The following is a 24,472-nucleotide window of genomic DNA, read 5'->3' as shown; positions in this document are numbered from 1 at the left end:
CTTTGGCAAAGTGGGTGGGGTTATATCCTTCCTGTTTGGCCCTGTCCGGGGGTGTCATCGGATGGGGCCACAGTGTCTCCTGACCCCTCCCGTCTCAGCCTCCAGTATTTATGCTGCAGTAGTTTGTGTCGGGGGCTAGGGTCAGTTTGTTATATCTGGAGTACTTCTCCTGTCCTATTCGGTGTCCTGTGTGAATAAAAGTGTGCTCTCTCTAATTCTCTCCTTCTTTCTCTCTCTCTCTCGGAGGACCTGAGCCCTAGGACCATGCCTCAGGACTACCTGACATGAAGACTCCTTGCTGTCCCCAGTACACCTGGCTGTGCTGCTGCTCCAGTTTCAACTGTTCTGCCTTATTATTATTGGACCATGCTGGTCATTTATCAACATTTGAACATCTTGGCCATGTTCTGTTACAATCTCCACCCGGCACAGCCAGAAGAGGACTGGCCACACCACTTAGCCTGGTTCCTCTCTAGGTTTCTTCCTAGGTTTTGGCCTTTCTAGGGAGTTTTTCCTAGCCACCGTGCTTCTACACCTGCATTGCTTGCTGTTTGGGGTTTTAGGCTGGGTTTCTGTACAGCACTTTGAGATATCAGCTGATGTACGAAGGGCTATATAAATAAATTTGATTTGAGGTAGTTTGTAATACTTCTGAACCACTACAGTCAGAGACCCTCAGTTTCTCTGATGTAAATGAAACATATGAATGAAACATATGAAACATGGACTGGTTTCCCAGACACAGATTGAGCCTAATCCTGGAGTAAAAAGTATCTTCAGAGGAGAAGCACTGTTGCTTTTTAGTCCAGCAGCAGGTTTTATTTTGCTCAGAGAAAGCAGGCATTAAAAGGAAAACTCCACCCGAAAACTATTTTGGTTTTTGTTTCATTAGTCTATTGTTGATATAGTCCCAAAATATTATGCATGTCACCAATTAAGTTTTCAAAATACAGAAATACAGCCGGTGTGATGCATTTATATATATATAAAACGCGATCGCTGACATGCAAAACACTTTGGGACTATCAACGATGGACTATACCAAAATATAGTTTTTGGGTGGAATTTTCCTTTAATGTTAGAATCCGCATTAGAAGAAACTTCGCCCCAGCCCATTTCTTATAGTTTTTGTTTATGAAATGGTAGAGCCTCCAGCACCTTGCAAAAAATTGTAATACATACTCTGCTGTTCTATTGCACGTACAATGATGTGCAATGATTTCCAAGTGGGAAGTAATATCTTTGTAATATGACAAACGTGTCAGTTACACCATTACTGACTCCAGCTTTAACATGTCACTGTGGGGGAACATGTCAGATTGTTAAGCACTCAGATCCTAAGGCACTAATCCTGTAGCAGGCTGTTATCCTTTCTGTGTGTGAGGGGTTATATAATTGGTAAGGATTATGATAACAAAGAGAGGAGGAGGAGCCTTACTTGGTAGGTGAAGAGGTCCACAGGCTGTCTGAAGGGCTCAGAGTCAGGGCCATCCATCATACGCCGCAGTAGTTCCCGACATTGGCCCCGCCAAGCACGCACATCTAACACCACCCCACGCTTCTTAGGACTGTGATTGGCCCGCTGATAGTGGGAGAGTGTGAAGGTGTCCAGTTAGGTTGATACAGAAAAACATTGGAAAAGTGAGATAATGGGGAACAGGAATCCCAGTCATTGCAACAGCAACGGATATTCCATGTTTGAGATGAATCCTTCCCTTACCTGTTGTCCTGTGGAGGTCCCTGGAGTGTCAGAGTCCATGTCCACCTCAGCAGTCTGCACACCAACACACAGACACATGTACTATTAGTACTGCGTAATACACCACCAAGACAATTCAAATATCACTATGAACTCGAGGTGTATACACACACATCTTCATGTTTCACCTCATCCTCTCCACTGCTCAGCTCCGTCTTCATCTTGTGGTACAGATCTAAGATGTCTGTGCAGCTCTGGTCCCTGACAAAAACACACAACAAAACAGCTGGTCTTATTTACAGTCAAAACTAGGTTCTTAATGAGTCACCATTTCACAAAGGGAAAATCTACACCATTCATACCCAATGTAGCGGAGGAGCACATCAGTCACCACCTTGGCTGCTGCCACGATGGGGCTCTGGGGCTCGTTGAAAGTGCGGGCGTTGTGCTCGATGTAGCGCACCTCCCACATCAGAGCTGAGATCCTCCTAGGAGAGATGAACATCCCGGGGGAATAAGCTGAGTGAGAGTCACTGATCTCCTCAAACTGGAACATACCAAGTCCAAATTACAGCTAAGATACAATGGGGCTAACTGGAGGATTAGCAACAACTACAATTGGCTTGAAGGATTATTCCAGTGTGAGTGGTTGGTCTGAGTATGTTCTGAAGTACTGCAGTGTGTAGGCTGAAAGGCCAGTGCTGACCTGTAGAAGCGGTTCTCCAGCCGTCTGCGGATGGTGCTGAGGTCAGTGGGGTAGGCCACCACAGTGCAGTAGAGAGGGTAGTCCCGCAGGTCCACTGGTGACGCAAATGCCTTGGCCAGGTCTACCCAAACACAACACACGCATTAATCAATACCACGCCATATCCAAGACCACTTCCGAATACAATCGACTGAGACTTAAAAATCAGGGTCACCCATGGCTCAATTCATCCAATATGACAAGCAGGACTTCCTGTGTGGTACCGGTGACATACCCAGTGTGAGCAGCTCGTCGATGCCAAAGATGACCCTCTGGCAGTCCTCGTCCCGTGTGTGAGCCCCCCACTCCCCCTCCTGGGGGCTGTAGAGGCGAGCCTTCACCTCCTCCTCTGTCACCACCACCCCGTCACCAACATCCTCTGGCAACTCCGCTGGGGGAGGAACACAACATGTCAGTCAGAGAGACCATATTGCGTCATTGGCTGGCTACTCAGTCTCACTATCAATAACCGGATCTTAATTATCATACTAAATAGAGACTGCATATGTTAAGTGATTGAGTGTGCTAGCTAGAGAGATATTTGAATGTGTAAAATTCTGGCTGCAAACTCAAACTGCATTATCCAGTAGATGATCTGAGATGGTTGAGGAGCCACTGATAGAAGCAGTGATACTAACCTTCATCAGGAATGGGCTCCATGTCCCAAGGGCTCATCTTCTCCCTCTCGCTATTATCCCACCTAGTCAAGAGAAATCGCAACTTAACATTCAGTATCATAAGACATTAATATTTTCCTCCTATTGTGTGTAAGCTACAGTATGAGCTATTGAGGCAAACACTGACATAACCCTCCAGACTGTGTAAGCGGAGGTCTACAGTATCATCTCTATCTATTTAACACAGTGAGATGCAGGGTACACATTGACTCACTTGACAGTGTAGCACTGGAACAGGCTGTCTGGGTACTCTGGCTGGAGTGGCTGTTGGTCCTCCACTGAGCCAAACCACCAGGCGTCATCGATGATGCTCCGGAAGCGCATACCTAGCAGGGACAAATCATGCTCGTTTCAGTACATGCTGGTCCTTGAATCACCACAAGGATGTATGGGAGCATGAACTGAAACGATACATCCCACAGAACACAAACATGTGGAAGACTGCAACACATTCCTTACATGGCACACAAATAAAGAGGAGTGTAGGAGATAAACAGGTAGGGGAGTAAACTGGGCACATCCTCTGACAGGCTTGTGTTCTGCATGCTGGAGAGAGGCTGGCGGAGGGAAGAAACACTAACCTGTCTGCCAGTTGTGCTCTTTAGCTTCGTCATAGAACTGCTGAAGCACCAGGAAATCGATGACATCCGGCATGTCATGGTACCTGAGAGAACAAGGACATGTCATTCATTGCCATATTCTTTTCACACAAAATAATAAGATGGATGACTTACTTTAGGGAGAACGACTCATTGGTCATTTTGCCTGAGATGGGGTGCAGGAAAGCCAGTTTTAGACAACAGAGGGTGGGGGGGCCCACTTCATACTTGATACCAACTACCTTCACAGACTCCTGGTCCTGAACGACGAGAAAACAGACAGAGAGAGGGGGTGATAAGAGGAATAAAACACCAGGCCACATTAAAGATATGGAATCCATGAAGGACATACAAAATACATAAAATAACATAAAGTAGACAAAGGAAGCAATGTAAGTGTTGAGGGTTGGTCTCACCCTGAGGTTGAGCTTGTTCCAGGACTGTTTCTGAGGGTTGATGCTGTAGGCCTTGGCCCTGCGAACCGCCCTGACATAGGCCTGGTGGCCCTGCCTGAAGTACATCAGCTGGTGAGCAATAGGAAGAGAAGGGTCATCATACAGGCCACAATGTCTATCAACTAGGACACGAACCTTGCACTATCGTATAAAATGCGGTAGAGATTAAGCGCAAATGTCAAAATGTGAAGATATTTTGTGGGGTACTCGGCTGAACCTCATATGGCCCATCAGGCAGTAGGGTTCCTTACCTCATCACCCATCTGTGGCACAAAAGGCGAGCGTCGGGGGATGGTCTCCATGATCCAGGACGGGGGAAGCCATTCCTCCGCGTCACAGCCAGCCAGAGACAGAGACGAACTGGGTTTCTGAGCACAAAGAGACTGGGTTAAACAGTCCGCAATATCACACATGCTAAGGTAACGAAACTTTCCCTCTCATTAGGCCTCAGCACATAAACTAGCTACAAGCACTATAGTCTGTATAGCCAGTAACTGAGATACACCATTTTCAAGCAGCCCGTTGGCTGCACCATTCCCTGCCCAATGCCCATGTCTCTACTGTACATTCTGTGAGCTCACCTTCTGTTTGGTCTGCTTGGGCTTCTTCTTCTCCTTCGCCTGCTTCCTCCTGGCCTCCTCTCCCTGGCCCTCCGCCTCCTCCGAGCTGCTGGAGCCACCGGGCGGCCGCACCTGCCTTCTGCTGGTACGCTTGGGGGGCTGGAGGTTGATCCCCGCATCAGCTGTCCAATCAGAGTAGTCACTGGAGGAGACACTGAGGGGGAGAAGAGGAGATACATCTAAAATGTAGAAATTGTTCAAATTTGACCCTAATTAAAGATGTTTCAATTTAAAACCCATTCCATTTGGTTGTAAGTATAACATATTTTGATTAGAGGGGAAGAAAACACAAAATAAACTGAGACAATAACATCTCAGCCAGGTCGGATATTAAAGTTAATGTAAAAAAAAAATCATACAGCTATCAGATCTAGCCTACTTCTAATACATGTTCAACATGAACTAGTCACAAGCTGCTACTGTACTAGAATTGGGATCATTTGCTTTAATCTTTTGACCTAAGAACTACAACAAAAACAGTAGCTAATTGGAATTACTTAAATTGTGAGTAGAGGCATTCAGCCATGGAATTCTACACATTCTCATTTGGTTAAATAGCTAGCTAACGGTAGCATAACTGGCTAGTATTTGCTGATATCTAAAGAAACGCCTGGGAAAGTGTTTTTGGTTAAACTTTGACTGTTTAGGAGATGATAGACATTTACCTGGAACTGCTGTCACTCTGCCACTGTGCTTCCCCATCAGAGGAAGCATCGCTGGCCTCTGCCTGCTCCTCTGCCTGTAGACACATGGAAACATGATTAGACCTCTTCTAACATGACAACACCAAAACCTCTGCTACTTCCAAGAACAACAGACTACAACCCCCCCCCCCCCACCTCTCCATCGCTGTCTGAGTCCATCTGGCTGTCAGAGTTCCTCCGCCTATCCACAGGGCGGCGATCTCGTGATGAGCGGGTCTGGTACGCTGGTGCAGGTCTGGTCTGCTTCTTCTTCTTCCTCTGGGTTCGCCGCAGGGAGCGCTTGCATGGAGCCTGCTCCTCGGTCTACAGGGTGGGAAGGGGTGAGAAGTCGTTAAATGATAGAAAATAAGCTATTGGTATAAACCAGTGGTTCACAAACTTTTAATAGTCCCGTACCCCTTCAAACATTCAACCTCCAGCTGCGTACCCCCTCTAGCACCAGGGTCAGCACACTCTCAAAATGTTTGTTTTTTTGCCATCATTGTAAGCCTGCCACACACAGTATACGATATATTTAATAAACATAAGAATGAGTGTGAGTTTGTCACAACCCAGCTCGTGGGAAGTGACAAAGAGCTCTTATAGGACCAGGGCACAAATAGTAATAATCAATTATTTTGCTCTTTATTTATCCATCTTACATATAAAACTTTATTTGTTCATTGAAATGGTGAATAACTCACCACAGGTTAATGAGAAGGGTGTGAATAACTCACCACAGGTTAATGAGAAGGGTGTGAATAACTCACCACAGGTTAATGAGAAGGGTGTGAATAACTCACCACAGGTTAATGAGAAGGGTGTGAATAACTCACCACAGGTTAATGAGAAGGGTGTGAATAACTCACCACAGGTTAATGAGAAGGGTGTGAATAACTCACCACAGGTTAATGAGAAGGGTGTGAATAACTCACCACAGGTTAATGAGAAGGGTGTGAATAACTCACCACAGGTTAATGAGAAGGGTGTGAATAACTCACCACAGGTTAATGAGAAGGGTGTGAATAACTAACCACAGGTTAATGAGAAGGGTGTGAATAACTCACCACAGGTTAATGAGAAGGGTGTGAATAACTCACCACAGGTTAATGAGAAGGGTGTGAATAACTAACCACAGGTTAATGAGAAGGGTGTGAATAACTCACCACAGGTTAATGAGAAGGGTGTGAATAACTCACCACAGGTTAATGAGAAGGGTGTGAATAACTCACCACAGGTTAATGAGAAGGGTGTGAATAACTCACCACAGGTTAATGAGAAGGGTGTGAATAACTCACCACAGGTTAATGAGAAGGGTGTGAATAACTCACCACAGGTTAATGAGAAGGATGTGAATAACTCACCACAGGTTAATGAGAAGGGTGTGAATAACTCACCACAGGTTAATGAGAAGGGTGTGAATAACTCACCACAGGTTAATGAGAAGGGTGTGAATAACTCACCACAGGTTAATGAGAAGGGTGTGCTTGAAAGGATGCACATAACTCTGCAATGTTGGGTTGTATTAGAGAGAGTCTCAGTCTTAAATCATTTTCCACACACAGTCTGTGGCTGTATGTAGTTTTCATGCTAGTGGGGGCTGAGAATCCACTCTCACATAGGTACGTGGTTGCAAAGGGCATCAGTGTCTTAACAGCGCGATTTGCCAAGGCAGGATACTCTGAGCGCAGCCCAATCCAGAAATCTGGCAGTGGCTTCTGATAACATTTTCACAGAACCGCTTGTTGCAATATCGATGAGGCTCTCTTGTTCAGATATCGGTAAGTGGACTGGAGGCAGGGCATGAAAGGGATAACTTATCCAGTTGTTTGTGTCATCCGTTTCGGGAAATTACCTGCATAAATATCCTCTTCTGTTGTCCTGGTTTCCAGTGGTTTGCCGAAGAAGATGTCTTCCTTAATTGACCCCCCATAAACGTAACGGACATATACCAGAATCTGTGCCCACCTCGTCTGTTGACTCATCCAGCTGTAATGCATAGAACTCACTGGCTTGTATGTGAAACAGTAATTGTTTCAAAACATCTCCTGCCATGTCACTGATGCATCGTGAAACTGTTGTTTGATGAAGGCATTGTCTGTATAGTCTTTTTGGCCTGTTCCCCCAGAATTGTCCCACCCATAGCTGCGGCAGCAGGAATAATTAAGTCCAATAGGATGGGTCTTGCCTGTCCTAGCCACTTGGTAGCTCATCATAGATGACGTTTCTAGCCCCTTCTTATTAATAGTGTCTGTTGCTTTTATACATGTATTACTACTCGAAAGTTGTCTTAATTCTCGCTCCAAAAACTTCTGTGGCTTATTTTTCAAATTGGCATGTTGTTTCTAAATGTCTGCGCAACAGTGAAGGTTTCATTGAGTTGTGAGATAGTACTTTTGCACATATAACACACTGTGGCTGAGAAAAGGCACTACTCCCAATATAAGTGAACCCCAAATCAATAGTAGTAGTAGTTCAAATCATATTTGCGCCTCTTCGATGGTCCAACGTCCCCGTCTGTTGTTCGTTGCTTTCCCGGGTAAGGGGTCAGTAGCTATTCGCAAGCATCAGATTCACAACTGTCCATGTCCATGCTAGCTGGGTAACAACAAATGTGGAATTACTGATGCTAGCATTGGATGTGCTCGTGGCAGCAGAACAACTTGTGTCGTCAACAGGTGCAGTACTGCAGAATGAGCAGCAGCTACGTTTGGCTACATATGGACCGTTCGTGGAAATCCCTAGAGAGAGTAACGGTTAATGTGATTGGATGTTAATTATTTAACTAGGCTACCTGTATTTGACAATGTGTTGTTATTTCGCTGAACACTAGATGGTTTCATTTTATTTTTGATATTGAAACGAGGTGAGAGAAAAAAACTCACCTAAATTTATAGCCCCTTGGGACTGATTGAAAATGTGAAGACATTTATTATTATTTTATATTATTATAAAAAAATATATGTGAATGACATTTTTATTTGGCGTACCCGTTTGGGAATAACTGGTATAAATCAACAAAGGGAAGGGGGAAATTTGTTCTGAAAGAGATAGAGAGCTGTGGGACAGTAGTGTAGAGACTCACCTTAGGAGCACCGAGTACAGGTTTCCTTCTCCTCTCTGTGTTGTAGAGGGAACACTCCACCTCACCTTTGGCCCGCCTGGTCTCCTCCATCACCCTAAACAACACAAACACACAGCTTCAGTCAGCCACTGGGGGATATCTGTCTAGGAAATCTTACAAATAGTCCTAGGCACAAATTTAAGAGGATGGACAGGAATGGTTAGAAAAGAAGGTTCAAGGCCATCTCAGGTAGGCCCTCTGGTTATTTAGCCAGTCTCACCGGAGGACCCCTTGCTGGACTTCGTTGACAACCACCCTCCTGCTCCAGGCCAGCAGGTCCCTCTCCGTGGCCATCTGACTGCGAGGGGCGTTGTGGTGCATTTGACGCACCCCCTCCACCTGACCACTCCTCCTCAGGCCCACGTTAGGGGGCGATCCCACTACCTCTGCTCCCTCAACAGCTGCAAATGAGGGAAAACATTCAACTTGAATTCATGACTACAAAATCTGAAATCCAATATGCAGATGCAATCCAATAAGAAGATTCAAGGGGCATCCCCATATGTACATTGAACAAAAATACAAAATGCAACAATTTCAAAGATTTTACTGAGTTACAGTTCATATAAGGAAATAAATCAATTGACTATCCTGCAGGTAAAGAAGCCGGATGTGGAGGTCCTGGCTTGGCGTGGGTACACGTGGTCTGCATTTGAGGCCAGTTGGACGTACTGCCAAATTCTCTAAAATGAGGCGGCTTATGGTAGGCTAATGAACATTCAATTCTCTGACAACAGCAATCCTGGAAATAGCAGTCCTGCAGTCAGCATGCCAATTGCATGCTCCCTCAAAACTTGAGACATCTGTAGCATTGTGTAGTGTGACAAAACTGCACATTTTGGAGTGGTGTTTTATTGTCCCCAGCGCAAACAGGGAGGTAAACAAATTTGTGGCCAAAATTTGAGAGAAATAAGCTTTTTGTGCGTATTTTACTTCAGCTCATGAAACATGGGACCAACACTTTACACATTGCGTTTCTATTTTTGTTCAGTATAAATATGGTTACATGAGACTGACACGTACCACCCTCTCCTTCAGGCACTCCATCTTGGTCCCGCCTCTCATCCGGTTGGTTCTGCAACTCTCTGATCAGGACATCCAAAGGGCTTTCTCCATGACCCTCCTCTGCTGTTTGCTGGCCGATCACCTGCTCAACCACCTCACCATCACCTAAGCAACAGAGAAGTAGGTTAGAAATCCCAGTGTTACTCACATTTTGATTCAAGAGCCTAGTAAAGAATTATTGTTGAAACCACTAAGAAGCATTGGTAAGGAGGTTTACCATTCGCCATGTAGCCAAGCTGGGGCACCAGATGCTCATCCTTGCAGCTCTCCCTGCCGGGCACCAGGCGCTGGTAGTGGGTGGGGTGGGGGTTACCGTCCACATCCACAAGGAAGGGAGGGGGCATAAGGTGGGGCGCCTGCTGGGTCTGCTCGTCCAGGACAAAGTTATTGGCGTCTCGGATTAGCGGCCTGAAGTCAGTGTGGAAGAACATTTGGTCAGGAATCTAGAGGAAGGATATGGAGGAAGAGGAGCTTTGTTATTCTTTGTAACATTTTCTCTTTACAAGCGATACGATAACATGTAACTTACACATCTTTCTCCAAATGAGCCACGTGGAGAGGCCAGGGACTCACCTTCTCATAGGGTCTGCTGCAGCCAAAGCCAAAGATGAGCAGGTGGCCATGGGAGTCAGTGCAGGCAAAATGTTGTCCATCAGCTGAGAACTTACAGTCAAATACAGCTCCGTGACCTTGGCCCTCAATCTGAGACAGAGAGAGAAAGGCTTGTATGAATGTCTGCCAGGGTAAAACACAGCCACCAACACAGTCACCATGTAATCAATCTCCACCATGTTGAAGAAGTTACGGATCTTGGATCCCTTGGAGAGGTCCCACATGTAGATGTTGCCGTCGTGGCCGGCAGAGAGCATGATGCGGTGGTCAAAGGGGTGGGCCTCCAGGACAAACACCTCATCATCATGACCCTGGAGGAACAGCACATTCAGTCGTAACAGGTCTCACTCACTGAAGAGACCAGAAACATACAGGTAACTGCCAAAACAAAATAAATACTTGAGTAAATGAGGGATACAAAGTATATTGAAAGCAGGTGCTTCCAAACAGGTGTGGTTCCTTAGTTAATTAAGCTATGAACATCCCATCATGCTTATGGTCATGTGATAAAATTCCCAGTTGCCCATTATTTTGGCTACCATGGCTAGAAGAGATCTCAGTGACTTTGAAAGAGATTCTGGAGTGGCGCCTGAGACAACGTTTTCCACCACCATCAACAAAACACCAAATTATGGAATTTCTTGTGGAAGAAGAGTGTAGTATTCTTTTTAATAGAGTTCCAGACACATGCCAAGGTGCATTGAAGGTGTTCTGGCAGCTCATGGTGGCCCAATGCCCTATTAAGATACTTTGTTAGTGTTTCCTTTATTTTGGCAGTTACCTGTATCTAGTATGTACAGTACCAGTCAAAGGTTTTTACACACCTACTCATGCAAACAATTTTCTACATTGTAGAATAATACCAAAGACATCAAAATTATGAAATAACACATATGTAGTAACCAAAAAGTGTTAAACAAATTCTTCAAAGTAGCCACACTTTGCCTCGATGACAGCTTTGCAAACTCTTGGCATTCTCTCAACCAGCTTCACCTGGAATACTTTTTCCAACAGTCTTGAAGGAGTTCCCATATATGCTGAGCACTTGTTGGCTGCTTTTCCTTCACTCCGCGGTCCAACTCATTCCAAACTATCTCAATTGGGTTAAGGTCAGGTGATTGTGGAGGCCAGGTCATCTGATAAAGCACTCCATCACTCTCCTTCTTGGTCATATAGCCCTTACACTGCCTGGAGGTGTGTTGGGTAATTTTCCTGTTGTTAAACAAATGATAGTGGTAAGCCATGCTGGTTAAGTGTGTCTTGAATTCTAAATAAATCACTGACAGTGTCACCAGCAAAGCACCCTCACACCACCTCCTCCATGCTTCACTGTGGGAACCACACATGCAGAGATCTGTTCACCTAGCCTGCGTGTCACAAAGTCACAGCAGTTGGAACTAAAAATCTCACATTTGGACTCATCAAACCAAAAAGGACAGATGTTTCTTGGCCCAAGCAAGTCTTTTCTTATTATTGGTGTCCTTTAGTTGTGGTTTCTTTGCAGCAATTCAACCATGAAGGCCTGATTCACAGTCTCCTCTGAACAGTTGATGTTGAGATGTGTCTGTTACTTGAACTCTGTGAAGCATTTATTTGGGCTGCAATTTCTGAGGCTTGTAACTCTAATGAACTTATCATCTGCAGCAGAGGTAACTCTGGGTCTTCCTTTCCTGTGGCGGTCCTCATGAGAGACAGTTTCATCATAACGCTTGATGGTTTTTGCGACTGCACTTGAAGAAACTTTCAAAGTTCTTGAAATGTTCCGGATTTACCGACCCTTAAAGCCCGGCCCGGAGGCCGTATGCGGCCTGATTCAATATGACCCGTGGAATCATGCTCAGATCAAATCATTTGCGATAGTAAAGTTTAGAAAAACATATTTGTTATTCCAATTAAAAGCACAATGAATACTCGCCTTTGTGTCATGATTTAACTCCCACCGCTTGTATGAGATTTATTTTGAAGACACGTATAAATAACAACTGCACGAGGACAGACAGTGACTGACAGGCTGACACACACGTCGCAGTTACAAATAGTAGCTAGCTAGAAATTGCGCAAAAGTTAGTTTTTCAAAGAAAAGGAAAGCAGATGAATGTAGGCTGGACATTGAAATCTTTTTTTATTGGTGTATCAGGGAAAGCTGTGTGCTTAGTGTGCAACGAGAGCATCGCTGTCTTGAAAGACTACAACTTGTCCCGACACTTCCAGACGAAGCATGCAGAGAAATATAGGAATATGCCTTCTGAGCAGAGGGCAAGTGCATCGAAAGAGTTGCTTTCTCAGTCGCAAAAACAGCAAAGACTTTTTATAAAACTGCATTCAGCAAACAACAGAATTGCAAGAGCTAGCTATGTACTGTCCCATAAAATTGCTAAACATAGCAAGCCATTTGATGAGGGCGAATTCATTAAAGAATGTTTAATTGACTCTGCAGCAACACTTCTCCCGACAAGAAAGTGCTGTTTGAAAATGTTTCCTGTCAAGACGAACAGTGACACAGCGTGTCGAGGACATCGCAATGGAACAACAATTGAAAAACAGGTGAAATCATTTACCTTATTTCTCCTTGGCCCTGGATGAGAGCAGTGATGCACGTGACACGGTGCAGTTGTCGATATTCTTACGAGACATAACCCCAGACTTTGAAATGACAGAGGCGCTTGCTTCAGTGCAGTCAATGAAGAGCACAACCACAGGGAAAGATTTATTGGAGGAAAATAATAAGTCTGTGACAAAGCTGGGACCGAGTTTTGAAAAGTTATCCAGTGTGGCCACTAATGGGTACCCAAACGTGACAGGAAAAAACATTGGCCTTTTGAAAAGGATACAAGATCAAGTAGCTGAGCTGAACCCAGATCAGAAAATAATTTTCCTGCATTGCATTATTCATCAGGAGGTACAATGAAAATGAGCCATGTTGTGGATACAGTCACTAAAGTGGTAAACTTCAATAGAGCAAAATGTTTAAACCACAGGCAGGTTGTCTCACTGCTGGAAAAGAGAGTGGAGTCATGCAGATCTCCCCTACCACACAAATGTGAGATGGCTGAGTTTGGGGAAGGAACTTAAAAGGGTGTGGGACCTGAAGTCAGAGATTGCTGAATTTTTCAAATGAAAGGAAAATGTGGATTTCCCTTCACCGTGGACATCATGGCCCTCATAAATGAACTGAATTCCAAACTACAAGGGAAGGGCCTTTTTGCACATCAGATGTAGTCTTGTCAAAGCCTTCAAGGGAAAATTACTCCTCCTGACCCGCCAAGTAGAAGCCAACAATCTCACCCACCTTCCGACACTACTAGTCTGTTCGCTATCAGATGACCAGCAGGAGAAGTATACATCACTACTAGTCTGTTCGCTATCAGATGACCAGCGGGAGAAGTATACATCACTACTAGTCTGTTCGCTATCAGATGACCAGCAGGAGAAGTATACATCACTACTAGTCTGTTCCCTATCAGATGACCAGCAGGAGAAGTATACATCACTACTAGTCTGTTTGCTATCAGATGACCAGCAGGAGAAGTATACATCACTACTAGTCTGTTCGCTATCAGATGACCAGCGGGAGAAGTATACATCACTACTAGTCTGTTCCCTATCAGATGACCAGCGGGAGAAGTATACATCACTACTAGTCTGTTCGCTATCAGAAGACCAGCAGGAGAAGTATACATCACTACTAGTCTGTTCCCTATCAGATGACCAGCAGGAGAAGTATACATCACTACTAGTCTGTTCGCTATCAGATGACCAGAGGGAGAAGTATACATCACTACTAGTCTGTTCCCTATCAGATGACCAGCGGGAGAAGTATACATCACTACTAGTCTGTTCGCTATCAGATGACCAGCAGGAGAAGTATACATCACTACTAGTCTGTTCGCTATCAGATGACCAGCAGGAGAAGTATACATCACTACTAGTCTGTTCCCTATCAGATGACCAGCAGGAGAAGTATACATCACTACTAGTCTGTTCCCTATCAGATGACCAGCAGGAGAAGTATACATCACTACTAGTCTGTTCGCTATCAGATGACCAGCAGGAGAAGTATACATCACTACTAGTCTGTTCCCTATCAGATGACCAGCGGGAGAAGTATACATCACTACTAGTCTGTTCGCTATCAGATGACCAGCAGGAGAAGTATACATCACTACTAGTCTGTTCGCTATCAGATGACCAGCAGGAGAAGTATACATCACTACTAGTCTGTTCCCTATCAGATGACCAGCAGGAGAAGTATACATCACTACTAGTCTGTTCCCTATCAGATGACCAGCAGGAGAAGTATACATCACTACTAGTCTGTTCGCTATCAGATGACCAGCAGGAGAAGTATACATCACTACTAGTCTGTTCCCTATCAGATGACCAGCAGGAGAAGTATACATCACTACTAGTCTGTTCGCTATCAGATGACCAGCAGGAGAAGTATACATCACTACTAGTCTGTTCCCTATCAGATGACCAGCAGGAGAAGTATACATCACTACTAGTCTGTTCCCTATCAGATGACCAGAGGGAGAAGTATACATCACTACTAGTCTGTTCGCTATCAGATGACCAGCAGGAGAAGTATACATCACTACTAGTCTGTTCGCTATCAGATGACCAGCGGGAGAAGTATACATCACTACTAGTCTGTTCGCTATCAGATGACCAGCAGGAGAAGTATACATCACTACTAGTCTGTTCCCTATCAGATGACCAGCAGGAGAAGTATACATCACTACTAGTCTGTTCGCTATCAGATGACCAGCAGGAGAAGTATACATCACTAGTCTGTTCGCTATCAGATGACCAGCGGGAGAAGTATACATCACTACTAGTCTGTTCCCTATCAGATGACCAGCGGGAGAAGTATACATCACTACTAGTCTGTTCGCTATCAGAAGACCAGCAGGAGAAGTATACATCACTACTAGTCTGTTCCCTATCAGATGACCAGCAGGAGAAGTATACATCACTACTAGTCTGTTCGCTATCAGATGACCAGAGGGAGAAGTATACATCACTACTAGTCTGTTCCCTATCAGATGACCAGCGGGAGAAGTATACATCACTACTAGTCTGTTCGCTATCAGATGACCAGCAGGAGAAGTATACATCACTACTAGTCTGTTCGCTATCAGATGACCAGCAGGAGAAGTATACATCACTACTAGTCTGTTCCCTATCAGATGACCAGCAGGAGAAGTATACATCACTACTAGTCTGTTCCCTATCAGATGACCAGCAGGAGAAGTATACATCACTACTAGTCTGTTCGCTATCAGATGACCAGCAGGAGAAGTATACATCACTACTAGTCTGTTCCCTATCAGATGACCAGCAGGAGAAGTATACATCACTACTAGTCTGTTCGCTATCAGATGACCAGCAGGAGAAGTATACATCACTACTAGTCTGTTCCCTATCAGATGACCAGCAGGAGAAGTATACATCACTACTAGTCTGTTCCCTATCAGATGACCAGAGGGAGAAGTATACATCACTACTAGTCTGTTCGCTATCAGATGACCAGCAGGAGAAGTATACATCACTACTAGTCTGTTCGCTATCAGATGACCAGCAGGAGAAGTATACATCGCTGCTGCGTGCTTTGAGCGGTGAGTTTTCAAAGTATTGGAAAATGACATGCTGTTGGTTTCCTCTCCTTTCACCTTCAATGTGGATAACGCTCCCACTGACCTGCAACTTGAGCTTATAGATCTTCAGTCTGATGTGATTGGATAACTATTCAAAACAATGTCACTGACGAGGTTCTATGCATCTCTCAATGAACAAAATGCTCCAAAGATTAAGAGTCATGCTCAGAAGATGTTTGCACTGTTTGTGTCAACCTTGGTATGTGAACAGACATTTTCAGTGATGAAATATAAGCCAAGGCAGAGATCATCTCTTACGGACTCTAACCTCAGCAATCCTGTGCATAGTGACGTCAGAAACTTATGCCTGACTTCCCTGCTCTAGTCAATGTCCATCAGAGACTTCACTCCTCATACTGATTGAGTAGTTTAAATGTAATGTTGAGCTCTCGTTCTTGTGTTTTTGTGCATATCCGTTAACAAGAGTTCCGTATAAATCAGGCCTTCATGGTAAATCAGGCCTTCATGGTCATTGCTGCAAACCACTACTAAAGGACACCAATAATAAGAAGAGCCTTGCTTGGGCCAAGAAACACCAGCAATGGACATTAGACAGGTGGAAATCTGGAGTCCAAATTGGAGATTTTTGGTTCCAACCGCTGTGTCTTTGTGAGATTCGGTGTGTGTGAACGGATGATCTCCGCATGTGTATTTCCCACCATAAAGCATGGAGGAGGAGGTGTTATGGTGTGGGGGTGCTTTGCTGATGACACCGTCTGTGATTTACTTAGAATTCAAGGCACACTTAACCAGCATGGCTACCACAGCATTCTGCAGCAATACGCCATCCCAGCTGGTTTGGGCTTAGTGGGACTATCATTTGTTTTTCAACAAGACAATGCCCCAACACACCTCCAGGCTGTGTAAGAGCTATTTTACCGAGATGGAGAGTGATCTGCATCAGATGACCTGGCCTCCACAATCCCCCAACCTCAACCAAATTGAGATGTTTGGGATGAGTCGGACCACAGAGTTTTAATTTTTTAAATTTATTTGACCTTTATTTAACTAGGCAAGTCAGTTAAGAACAAATTCTTATTTTCAATGACGGCCTAGGAACAGTGGGTTAACTGCCTGTTCAGGGGCAGAACGACAGATTTGTACCGTATCAGCTCAGGGGTTTGAACTTGCAACCTTCCGGTTACTAGTCCAACGCTCTAACCACTAGGCTACCCTGCAAGGAAAAGCGGCCAACAATTGCTCAGCATATGTGGGAACTCTGTTGGAAAAGTTTTCCAGGTGAAGCTGGTTGAGAGAATGCCAAGAGTGTGCAAAGCGGTCATCAAGGCAAAGGGTAGCTGTTTTGAAGAATCTGTTGAACACTTTGTTACTTACTACATGATTCTGTGTTATTTCATAGTTTTGATGTCTTCACTATTATTATAGAAAATAGTAAAAACAGGAGATAGACATCTACTCACAGATAGCACATGCAGAAGCTGGCCCGTGGTGGAGCTCCACACTTTGAGCAGGTAGTTAGAGACCGCTGTGACAACCGTGCGGTCACCACGGTCCCAGGCCACCATTGTCGGCACCAGCTTGGTCTTGTCCTCGCCATTCACAACAGCAGTCCTGTGACAATCGCATACGTTAAATACATGCTAACCACTTACTAATGAGACAGAAACATAAACCTATTTGATGCTGCACAGAATTAAATACTGCTGCACAGATGTCAATTCTGGACACTATTGCAGCTGGACAGCATTGTCTTACCCTGGCAGTCTAGTGGCTATGTCCAGAGTAATGCTCTTCCACTCCTGCTGCTGGTAATGCCATATCCTGACTGTGCCGTCACGACTACCACTCACAAACCTCAGACTGGGACCAGACACAGCAGTTAGAAGCCACACAGCAACAAATCAAAATAGTTTTTATCTAAGAGACAATTGCACACACTAACCTGTAACTGTTGTTACAAAACTGGACCACCACAACTTTGTCCTTGAAGAAGAGGTAGGAGTTAACAAAAGGAGTAGTGAGAAACAAACTATGAACAGTGCAAGTGCTCTGTGATCTAGCTCCATTGATCCTCTCTCGCTCTTATGTCTGTCGCTCTCCATCTCTGTTCTTCTCTGCTCTGTGTCTTACCATGTGAGAGTCCAACTCAGAGAGCTTCATGGGTGTTTCAGAGCCAAGGTAATACACCCTGATTACATGATCCGTGCTGCCTGTAGCCAGGAACATCCCACCTGATTCAAAGAGCAAGGGAACAACACGTAAGTACATTAAACTAACAAACAGAACTAGTTCTGTGGCTTTGTGAAAACTTGCCTTGATCAAATAGTCATTTGAATTCAGTAATTAACTCCATAATTCAGTGAAACGGTGAAGTGGAATAAATGTAATGCAAAGCATGTTGTTTATTAGTGGCCACCTACCACAGCTGAAGGAGGAGGTGGAGATCTGGACCCCAGGCCTTGACCGCTCAATGAACTTGACTGGCCGGTCACTGAGGAGGAATCAGAACGCAATACAGGTTAGGTTCACCTAAACCACAATACACCTGACTGGTTGAAAATAAAAATAAACATTGCATTCTCATCCCATTGTTTTGCCTCAGACAAACTCTGCTGTCCAACACTTACACGAACTTCATGCTGAGCGAGTGCCATTGCCAGAAACACACCATGCCGTCTGCTCCGGTGGAGGCCAGGTACCGCATTGGTCCTTTAACCGCCGGACAAAACTGAGGAAGACAGGGGGTGTCACACACATTTCTCAAGCAGAAAGGGTCACAAAATGACGTTGTCAAAAACCAACAGGTTTCATGCAAGATATTTTACATGGCAGAAGGTAAATTCCTGAATATTGAAGGGAGTAACTAGGTTCTTATTGCTTAGTCCTGAGGGCTGTCCTGACCTGTATGGAGGTGATGGAGGCTGCATGGCCCTGCAGCACAGTGATGGGGGCGCAGGTGCGCAGGCACCACACTCTGATGACCTTGTCACAGCTGGCTGAGGCGATTAGCGTGTTGTCGTAGTTCACCGCCATGTCGGAGATCTCGGCCGCATGGCCACGCAGGGTGGACAGCAGCCGGCCATCATCTGTGGACCATATCTTTACCAGACAGTCATCAGAACCCTGGAAGGAGAGGGGTCACGATGAGACACCGGCAACATAGAGAATGACACACTTCAGAGGGAACTGACAACAACTGTCTTTGGTATTCCTTCTCTCCTCTTTTGTCAGACTCTTACTGTAAATATCCGTCTGCCACTGCGGTCGAAAGCCACACAGTACACAGAGGACAGGTGGCCCAGGATGCGCCTGTGCATCTTCACATGCTGATAGGTGTAGGATGGCAGAGCATGGCCGAAGCGGGCAGTGCCAGTAGCCTGGCGAGCACCCATGATGGACACTAGACGGCGAGAGAGTAGAGGTCAGTTGAGCGGAGGTAAAATGATTTACAAACACTTAAATATGTATTGTTCTGTAGTGTTACCAATAGTTTACATGTTTCAGGGATATATGTTTATTAATGGGGTACTGTGAGATTCAATTAATCTACTTACTCAGAGTCAGATGAACTCGTGGACACAAATTTTGTCTTGGTGTGCAGTATGAAGGAAGTTAGAGGGTACCTTTGCTGGCGTACCTGTAGACTTCTAGTCATTGTGCTAACGCTAGTTAGCATTGGCTCGCGAAACTACCTCCAACGGCCTTCATACTGCACGCAAGAGCCATAAAAATGGTGTCTACGAGTTCATCTGATTCAGGCTTAATTGCCAGAATTTCGCAATTTTCCTTTTGAAAGCACAGCTTACCGATGCTCGGGGGCTTCCCAAAGCTGACTGGGGGTTCTGGGGGTCGACCCCGGTGGAGCGCAGCAACAGCAGTTCCGCTCCATTCTGTGTGGCTACAACCTAACAGACAAAAAGGAAGGCATGATTCTAAAGCATTACAGACTGTATGACCTGGGACATTTATTCTGCATCTGTGTAACCAAATACCTATGTAGGGATTATGACATTAGTTAGTATTTGATGATGAGAGAGAGAGAGAAACAGTGAAGAGACGGGGGCTCACTTTTAGCTGTGCGAAGCAAAGACTGCCTTCCCAAACCCAGGAGGGTTTGGACCCCAGGGACACTAGGTGGGGCCTCCTTGTCTATGAGAGGACCTATCTGCTGGCATACTCTCAGCAGGTAGTCTGCAGGGATGTGCTGGTTTAAGATCACCTGTGGACACATGAGGGAAAACAGCCATCAGATAGACCTGTGTGAGTGGAATCAGTAGTGAAACGTCATCAAAGCAACATCAATATACCGGAATAGGACCATATCCCTAGCCACTTAGATATGACATTTACAACCTATACAGTGAAGACTCATCATCATAAGTTAGATGTTATGTTCTGTCAGTAAAACATTCACACGGTAGGTCAGAAAGTGCAGTGTGAGCACAAAATATGAACTCCAAATTAAGGCCTCTTTACACCGTGGCTGGGGTCAATTCGAATGGAAAGCAGTCAATTTTTAGGAAGTAAACTTAAATAATTCCAAATGCGAAAAAGCACCATCTATTTTAAAATACTTCAATAAATGGAGGAGTAAAAGCCATTTATTTCAAAAGGTTTTCAATTTGGGATTTTTAAATTAAAATCACTTCCTGCCTTCGAATGGACCCCAGTCCTGCTTTACACTTCACAACTTTGATGACACATACTAGTTCCAGGAAAGATACTTCTGTAGTGTAAAGAGACAGAGTTAAATTCAAATCTCGAGAGATGTCTCCCATACTACCTCCGGGCATCTACACCATATACCCACCACACGAGTTGTATAGTGTAAAGACAATGGCTCTCCCTCACCATGTCCCTGCAAGAAGTAACTTTATAGTTAGAATTTCTATCCTTATTTTATTTGTCTATATACTGTGGTATTTACGGTACGCTAATAGGTGAACACACAACATGTAAAGTGTTGGTCCCATGTTTCATGATCTGAAATAAAAGATTCCAGAAATGTTTCATACCACAAAAAGCTTATTTCTCTAAAATGTTGTGCACAAATTTGTGTACATCCCTGTTAGTGAGCATTTCTCATTTTCCAAGATAATCCATCCACCTGACAGGTGTGGCATATCAAGAAGCTGATTAAACAGCATGATCATTACACAAGTGCACCTTGTGCTGGGGACACTAAAAGGCCACTATAAATGTGCAGGTTTGCCACAACACCACAGATGTGCAATTGGCATGCTGACTGAACGGATGTCCACCAGAGGTGTTGCCAGATAATTTAATGATAGTTTCTCTACCATAAGCCACCTCCAACATTGTTTTAGAGAATTTGGCAGTACGTCCAACTCGCCTCAGAACCACATGTAACCACGCCAGCCCAGGACCTCCACATCCGGCTTCTTCACCTGCGGGATCGTCTGAGACCAGCTGATGAAACTGAGGAGTATTTCTGTCTGTAATAATAATCCCTAGTGAGTGGGCCTATACCCTTCCAGGCCCACCCATGGCTGCACTCCTGCCCAGTCATGTGAACTCTATAGATTAGGACCAAATCCATTTATTTCAATAACTGCTTTCCTTATATGAACTGTAACTCTGTGAAATCATTGCATTTATATCTTTGTTGAGTATAGTTCAATTCAACATTTGCTACATTGCGTGACAGTTTGTACTGAACACCATGTTTCCCCAAGACGGTGCGCATTGTTCTTCAACAGCCTTCTTGAGGTACATTTGCTTCTGTTTGGTGGGTGTGGCCTGCTCAATATGGATGTGACCATTGAAATCGCAAAACTCGTGCAACCATAATTCAACTGGTCGTTCAGTACCGTTTCCGTTGAATTAAACACTGAACCCCGTTTTGTCGTATTGAATCCACCCCAGGAATATGGCTTTGGTCACACCACATCAAAGGCTAACTTAGCTAAAGTAAGGATAGTGTAAACTGAAAAGTTGTACATCTGATGTTGAAGAGAGATCGATCTGCTGAACAATTCATCAAATGGCCACCTGGACTGTTTACATTGACAACCCCCCCTTGGTTTTTACACTGCTGCTACTCACTGTTAATTATCTATGCATAGTCACTTTACCCCTACCTACATGTACAAATTACCTTGCCTAACCTGTACCCCCACACATTGACTCATTACTGGTACCCCCTGTATATAGCCTCTGTTATTGTACCGTGTTACTTTAAAAATAAAACGTTTTTTACTTTAGTTTATTTAGTAAATGTTTTCTTAACTGCATTGTTGGTTAAGGGCTTGTAGTAAGCATTTCACTGTAAGGTCTACTACACCGCTTGTATTCGGTGCATGTGACAAATACAATTTGATTTGATCTTGACTTCAAAAATGCAGCTGTTTTCACATTTTGGATTCAGGGTTCTCCCCAAAGAATGCGAAAAAATACTGGGGTGAAACATGACATTAATATGCCCTCTATAACAAGTCATACTGTTGTAAACAGGTAGTTGTTGCCTGTATGAATTTAGTTAGTACACACAATCAGACAAAGTGAGCGATCTCGACAGCCAAGGCCAATCAGAATCACCATCCTTCTCTTCTCCCCGGCTGGCTGAAATAGTAACTGCGATTTCATTGGCTGTATGCTAAGATTGACGTTCTCCAAGCCTTTGTACAGCCTCGTTCTGTTTGCCCTCGTTTAACCCCTCCTCTTTGCACACACAAAACGGCAATAAAATTTATATATTTGGTCAGAAATTAAGTAATCAAATGCCGGCTATTACTAAAATGCACAGTTGGTGTGAAAATAACACACTATCATCCATCAATTAAATCCAAAGATTTAAAAGCCGGGAAATATTTATATAAAAACGTACCTATATTATTGAAAACTGTTACTGGACTGATTAGATTAAGAACTTATTATAATAACACTCACCCAGTCTTGGAAGTTTCGTTTGTATTGTTTGCCGTCCCAACTCCATCGTTTCGGGATCAACTAGAAGGGAGGCACGCGGTTAAATAATTGCATCAAACCACAAATACAATAATGTATTTGATATACTGTTAATGCCTCTATCAATAAAAGTATACCATGCCAATAAAAATAGAAAGCAGTCAATATCGCGGAAACGAGACGTGAGAACAAGCTAATACAGACGAGAGCGGCGCAGCTTACCTCATACTCTTCTAGTTCCTCAACCAGTATCTATGGAGAGACAGTTGCTAGTATTTATCACACATTCAGTCCTATTTAGCTAGATAGCAATTGTAGCTATCAAAGTTCTTGATATAACTTGTCATTCGTACCTGTGCCGATTTTTTACACGGTCCCGACTGGAGAAATCTAGCAATGAGGTAATACAATTCTGAAAATGCAGAGGCGCATTAATTAGCCATTCAATAGCTACGCTATCCAGGTAGCTAACTAGCCAGCTAACATTAGCGAACTAGTTAGCTAGGCTAACTAATATAAGCCCTAAACAGTGTTTGCGTTCATATTTTAATAGAGAAATAAACACTCAGCACCCACCAGCTTCGATTTCTGAGCACTGTTCTTCTGCCATCACTTGATAAGAACACCGACATTTGATTCATTAAAGTGTATTTGTAGAATAGCCACAATAATTATTTCCACAGCAGCGTTCGGCCTTTTCCTTTCTCAAGCTAGCTAGCTAGCTGTATCTCACCGCCTTGTGCTTTGTTAGCGCCCTCCCGCGACCAATGAGAGCAAATCTGCAATTCCAGCACGCGCCACTTGGTGTCCATACCACCTGGTTTTGGAGGACAGGTCATACAGTACTGAGCCCTTGATCATTATTACTCTCAGTTCCATTACATGACATATAAGATTAAAAGTCATTGGATGAAGGCCTCTTCTGTATGGGGGAGTTTCGTTAAGAGCCCCGCCGCTCATTCGGAACATTAACACGCATTGCTTGTGGTAAGCAGAAATGTCTAAGATTTTACTGAGTTACATACAGTTCATTTAAGGAAATCAGTCAATTGAAACAAATTAATTAGGCCCTAATCTATGTATTTCACATGACTGGGAATACAGATATATATATCTGTTGGTCACAGATACCTTAAAAAACAACTAGTAGGGCGTGGATTAGAAAACCAGTCAGTACCTGGTGTGACCACCATTTGCCTCATGCAGGGTGACACATCTTCGCATAGAGTTGATTAGGCTGTTGATTGTAGCCTGTTGAATGTTCTCCCACTCTTCAATGGCAGTGCGAAGTTGCTGGACATATAGTTGGTACTGGAACACGCTGTCTTACACGTCGATCCAGAGCATCCCAAACATGCTCAATGGGTGACATGTCATGGTGAGTATTCAGGCCATGAAAGAACTGGGACATTTTCAGCTTCCAGGAATTGTGTACAGATCCTTGCGACATGGGTCTGTGCATTATCATGCTGAAACATGAGGTGATGGTGGTGGATGAATGGGGCGACAATGGGCCTCAGGATCTCGTCACGGTACATCTGTGCATTCAAATTGCCATTGATAAAATGCAATTGTGTTCGTTGTCCGTAGCTTATGCCTGCCCACACCATAACCCCACCGTCACCATGGGGAAGCACACAGCTAATCT

General features: G+C 44.3%; 1 protein-coding gene across 2 annotated transcripts in view; it reads right to left on the bottom strand.

The window, feature by feature from the left end:
• LOC109872490 (bromodomain and WD repeat-containing protein 3) overlaps positions 1 to 23,568 on the bottom strand; it is a 33,477-nt gene extending 9,909 nt beyond the window's left edge. The window contains exons 1-35 of one of the 2 annotated variants that reach the window (XM_031807832.1): positions 23,401 to 23,568; positions 23,178 to 23,236; positions 23,047 to 23,076; positions 22,807 to 22,866; positions 19,966 to 20,116; positions 19,704 to 19,802; positions 19,137 to 19,297; positions 18,799 to 19,020; positions 18,525 to 18,625; positions 18,318 to 18,388; positions 18,028 to 18,128; positions 17,840 to 17,880; positions 17,653 to 17,757; positions 17,358 to 17,508; positions 10,456 to 10,590; positions 10,241 to 10,369; positions 9,885 to 10,110; positions 9,626 to 9,772; positions 8,823 to 9,003; positions 8,564 to 8,657; positions 5,635 to 5,802; positions 5,461 to 5,534; positions 4,757 to 4,949; positions 4,427 to 4,543; positions 4,137 to 4,244; positions 3,856 to 3,980; positions 3,703 to 3,785; positions 3,336 to 3,447; positions 3,083 to 3,144; positions 2,680 to 2,835; positions 2,406 to 2,526; positions 2,062 to 2,187; positions 1,873 to 1,960; positions 1,721 to 1,774; positions 1,439 to 1,582 (exon numbers count right to left, since the gene is read on the bottom strand). In XM_031807832.1, the coding sequence (XP_031663692.1) occupies positions 1,439 to 1,582; positions 1,721 to 1,774; positions 1,873 to 1,960; positions 2,062 to 2,187; positions 2,406 to 2,526; positions 2,680 to 2,835; positions 3,083 to 3,144; positions 3,336 to 3,447; positions 3,703 to 3,785; positions 3,856 to 3,980; positions 4,137 to 4,244; positions 4,427 to 4,543; positions 4,757 to 4,949; positions 5,461 to 5,534; positions 5,635 to 5,802; positions 8,564 to 8,657; positions 8,823 to 9,003; positions 9,626 to 9,772; positions 9,885 to 10,110; positions 10,241 to 10,369; positions 10,456 to 10,590; positions 17,358 to 17,508; positions 17,653 to 17,757; positions 17,840 to 17,880; positions 18,028 to 18,128; positions 18,318 to 18,388; positions 18,525 to 18,625; positions 18,799 to 19,020; positions 19,137 to 19,297; positions 19,704 to 19,802; positions 19,966 to 20,116; positions 22,807 to 22,866; positions 23,047 to 23,076; positions 23,178 to 23,236; positions 23,401 to 23,434 (4,029 nt within the window). In that variant the 5' untranslated portion in view covers positions 23,435 to 23,568. The remainder of the gene's footprint in view (positions 1 to 1,438; positions 1,583 to 1,720; positions 1,775 to 1,872; positions 1,961 to 2,061; positions 2,188 to 2,405; positions 2,527 to 2,679; positions 2,836 to 3,082; positions 3,145 to 3,335; positions 3,448 to 3,702; positions 3,786 to 3,855; positions 3,981 to 4,136; positions 4,245 to 4,426; positions 4,544 to 4,756; positions 4,950 to 5,460; positions 5,535 to 5,634; positions 5,803 to 8,563; positions 8,658 to 8,822; positions 9,004 to 9,625; positions 9,773 to 9,884; positions 10,111 to 10,240; positions 10,370 to 10,455; positions 10,591 to 17,357; positions 17,509 to 17,652; positions 17,758 to 17,839; positions 17,881 to 18,027; positions 18,129 to 18,317; positions 18,389 to 18,524; positions 18,626 to 18,798; positions 19,021 to 19,136; positions 19,298 to 19,703; positions 19,803 to 19,965; positions 20,117 to 22,806; positions 22,867 to 23,046; positions 23,077 to 23,177; positions 23,237 to 23,400) is intronic. The other variant, XM_031807833.1, reaches the window with a different exon arrangement.
• Between the last annotated feature and the right edge of the window lie 904 nt (positions 23,569 to 24,472).

The sequence above is a fragment of the Oncorhynchus kisutch genome, linkage group LG28 (assembly GCF_002021735.2).
Source record: "Oncorhynchus kisutch isolate 150728-3 linkage group LG28, Okis_V2, whole genome shotgun sequence".
Lineage (NCBI taxonomy): Eukaryota > Metazoa > Chordata > Actinopteri > Salmoniformes > Salmonidae > Oncorhynchus > Oncorhynchus kisutch.
This window is presented reverse-complemented; position numbering and strand designations above follow the sequence as displayed.